Source organism: Penaeus monodon, chromosome 22 (genome assembly GCF_015228065.2).
Source record: "Penaeus monodon isolate SGIC_2016 chromosome 22, NSTDA_Pmon_1, whole genome shotgun sequence".
In the NCBI taxonomy this organism is placed as follows: Eukaryota; Metazoa; Arthropoda; class Malacostraca; order Decapoda; family Penaeidae; genus Penaeus; species Penaeus monodon.
Genome location: NC_051407.1, coordinates 3,990,573 through 3,991,476, shown reverse-complemented (window position 1 = coordinate 3,991,476; position 904 = coordinate 3,990,573). Strand labels below are relative to the sequence as shown.

The 904-nt window shown below is 50.9% G+C and overlaps 1 protein-coding gene across 1 annotated transcript; it reads left to right on the top strand.

Moving 5' to 3' along the window:
* Positions 1–71: 71 nt before the first annotated feature.
* On the top strand, positions 72–875 carry LOC119587477 (glycine-rich cell wall structural protein 1-like). The gene is made up of 2 exons (XM_037936205.1): positions 72–105; positions 214–875. Exon 2 carries the CDS (start codon positions 214–216, stop codon positions 802–804), a length of 591 nt encoding a protein of 196 aa, XP_037792133.1. The 5' UTR covers positions 72–105; the 3' UTR covers positions 805–875.
* Positions 876–904: the final 29 nt, after the last annotated feature.

Genomic DNA, 904 nt, shown 5'->3' with positions numbered 1-904 from the left:
GCCAGCGGCTTGTGGGACGGTCTCAAGGACAACTGAATCAGTATATATAGCAGCCTGCAATACTCACGGGCACAGTAGTAAGGCGCCTGCACTGATCCTCGAAAGGTGGGTACAACACAAGTTGGAAGACATATTTATGTGGAAAATCTGAGGTGGTTCCTTTTTTAATATTTGCAGGCTCAGCATAATGTGAATACTCAAATATCATTTCAGATGAAGAGACTTTTGTTGCTGGTCGCGATTTTCGCCCTGGTGGTTGCTGATGACGACAATGACGCAACTGATGGAGTCGAAGGTCGTTCCAGAAGCAAAGCTCAGTCGGGCAAGAAGGAATCCAGATTCTTTGGAGGATTAGGAGGTTTTGATCCCGTTGGAGGATTGGGAGGAGGGTTTGGATTGGGTGGCGGTCTTGGAGGACTGGGTGGAGGATTTGGAGTTGACCCATCACTTGCAGGAGGATTTGGATTCAACCCAGCTCTTGCAGGTGGATTTGGAGTAAACCCTGGCTTCGGAGGAGTAAATCCTGCATTTACTCCAGTGGCTCCTCCCTCCACATGCCGCTACTGGTGCAGGACACCCGAGGGTCAGGCCTACTGCTGTGAGAACATCAACCAGCCACAGAGTGCTGCTGGTGTAGTCAAACCGGGATTCTGTCCCCCCGTCCGTCCAGTGTGCCCTCTCAGGAGCTTCCAGCCACCTTTCACTTGCTCTAACGACGGCGCTTGCGGAGGCATCGACAAGTGCTGCTTCGACAGATGTCTCGGCGAGCACGTGTGCAAAGCTCCTCTGGGCATTGGGCGATAGGTATCCTGTGGTAATTGCAGGTGTTTGATGGAATTCATCAGTATCTTTGCGAGGTAGGATGGTTTCATCAAGCCCATTCGTTTTTATAAAACTGCGTAGA

Excerpts from the sequence above, each read along its gene's own strand:
- LOC119587477 (XM_037936205.1), top strand. The coding sequence starts at position 214 with ATGAAGAGACTTTTGTTGCTGGTCGCGATTTTCGCCCTGGTGGTTGCT.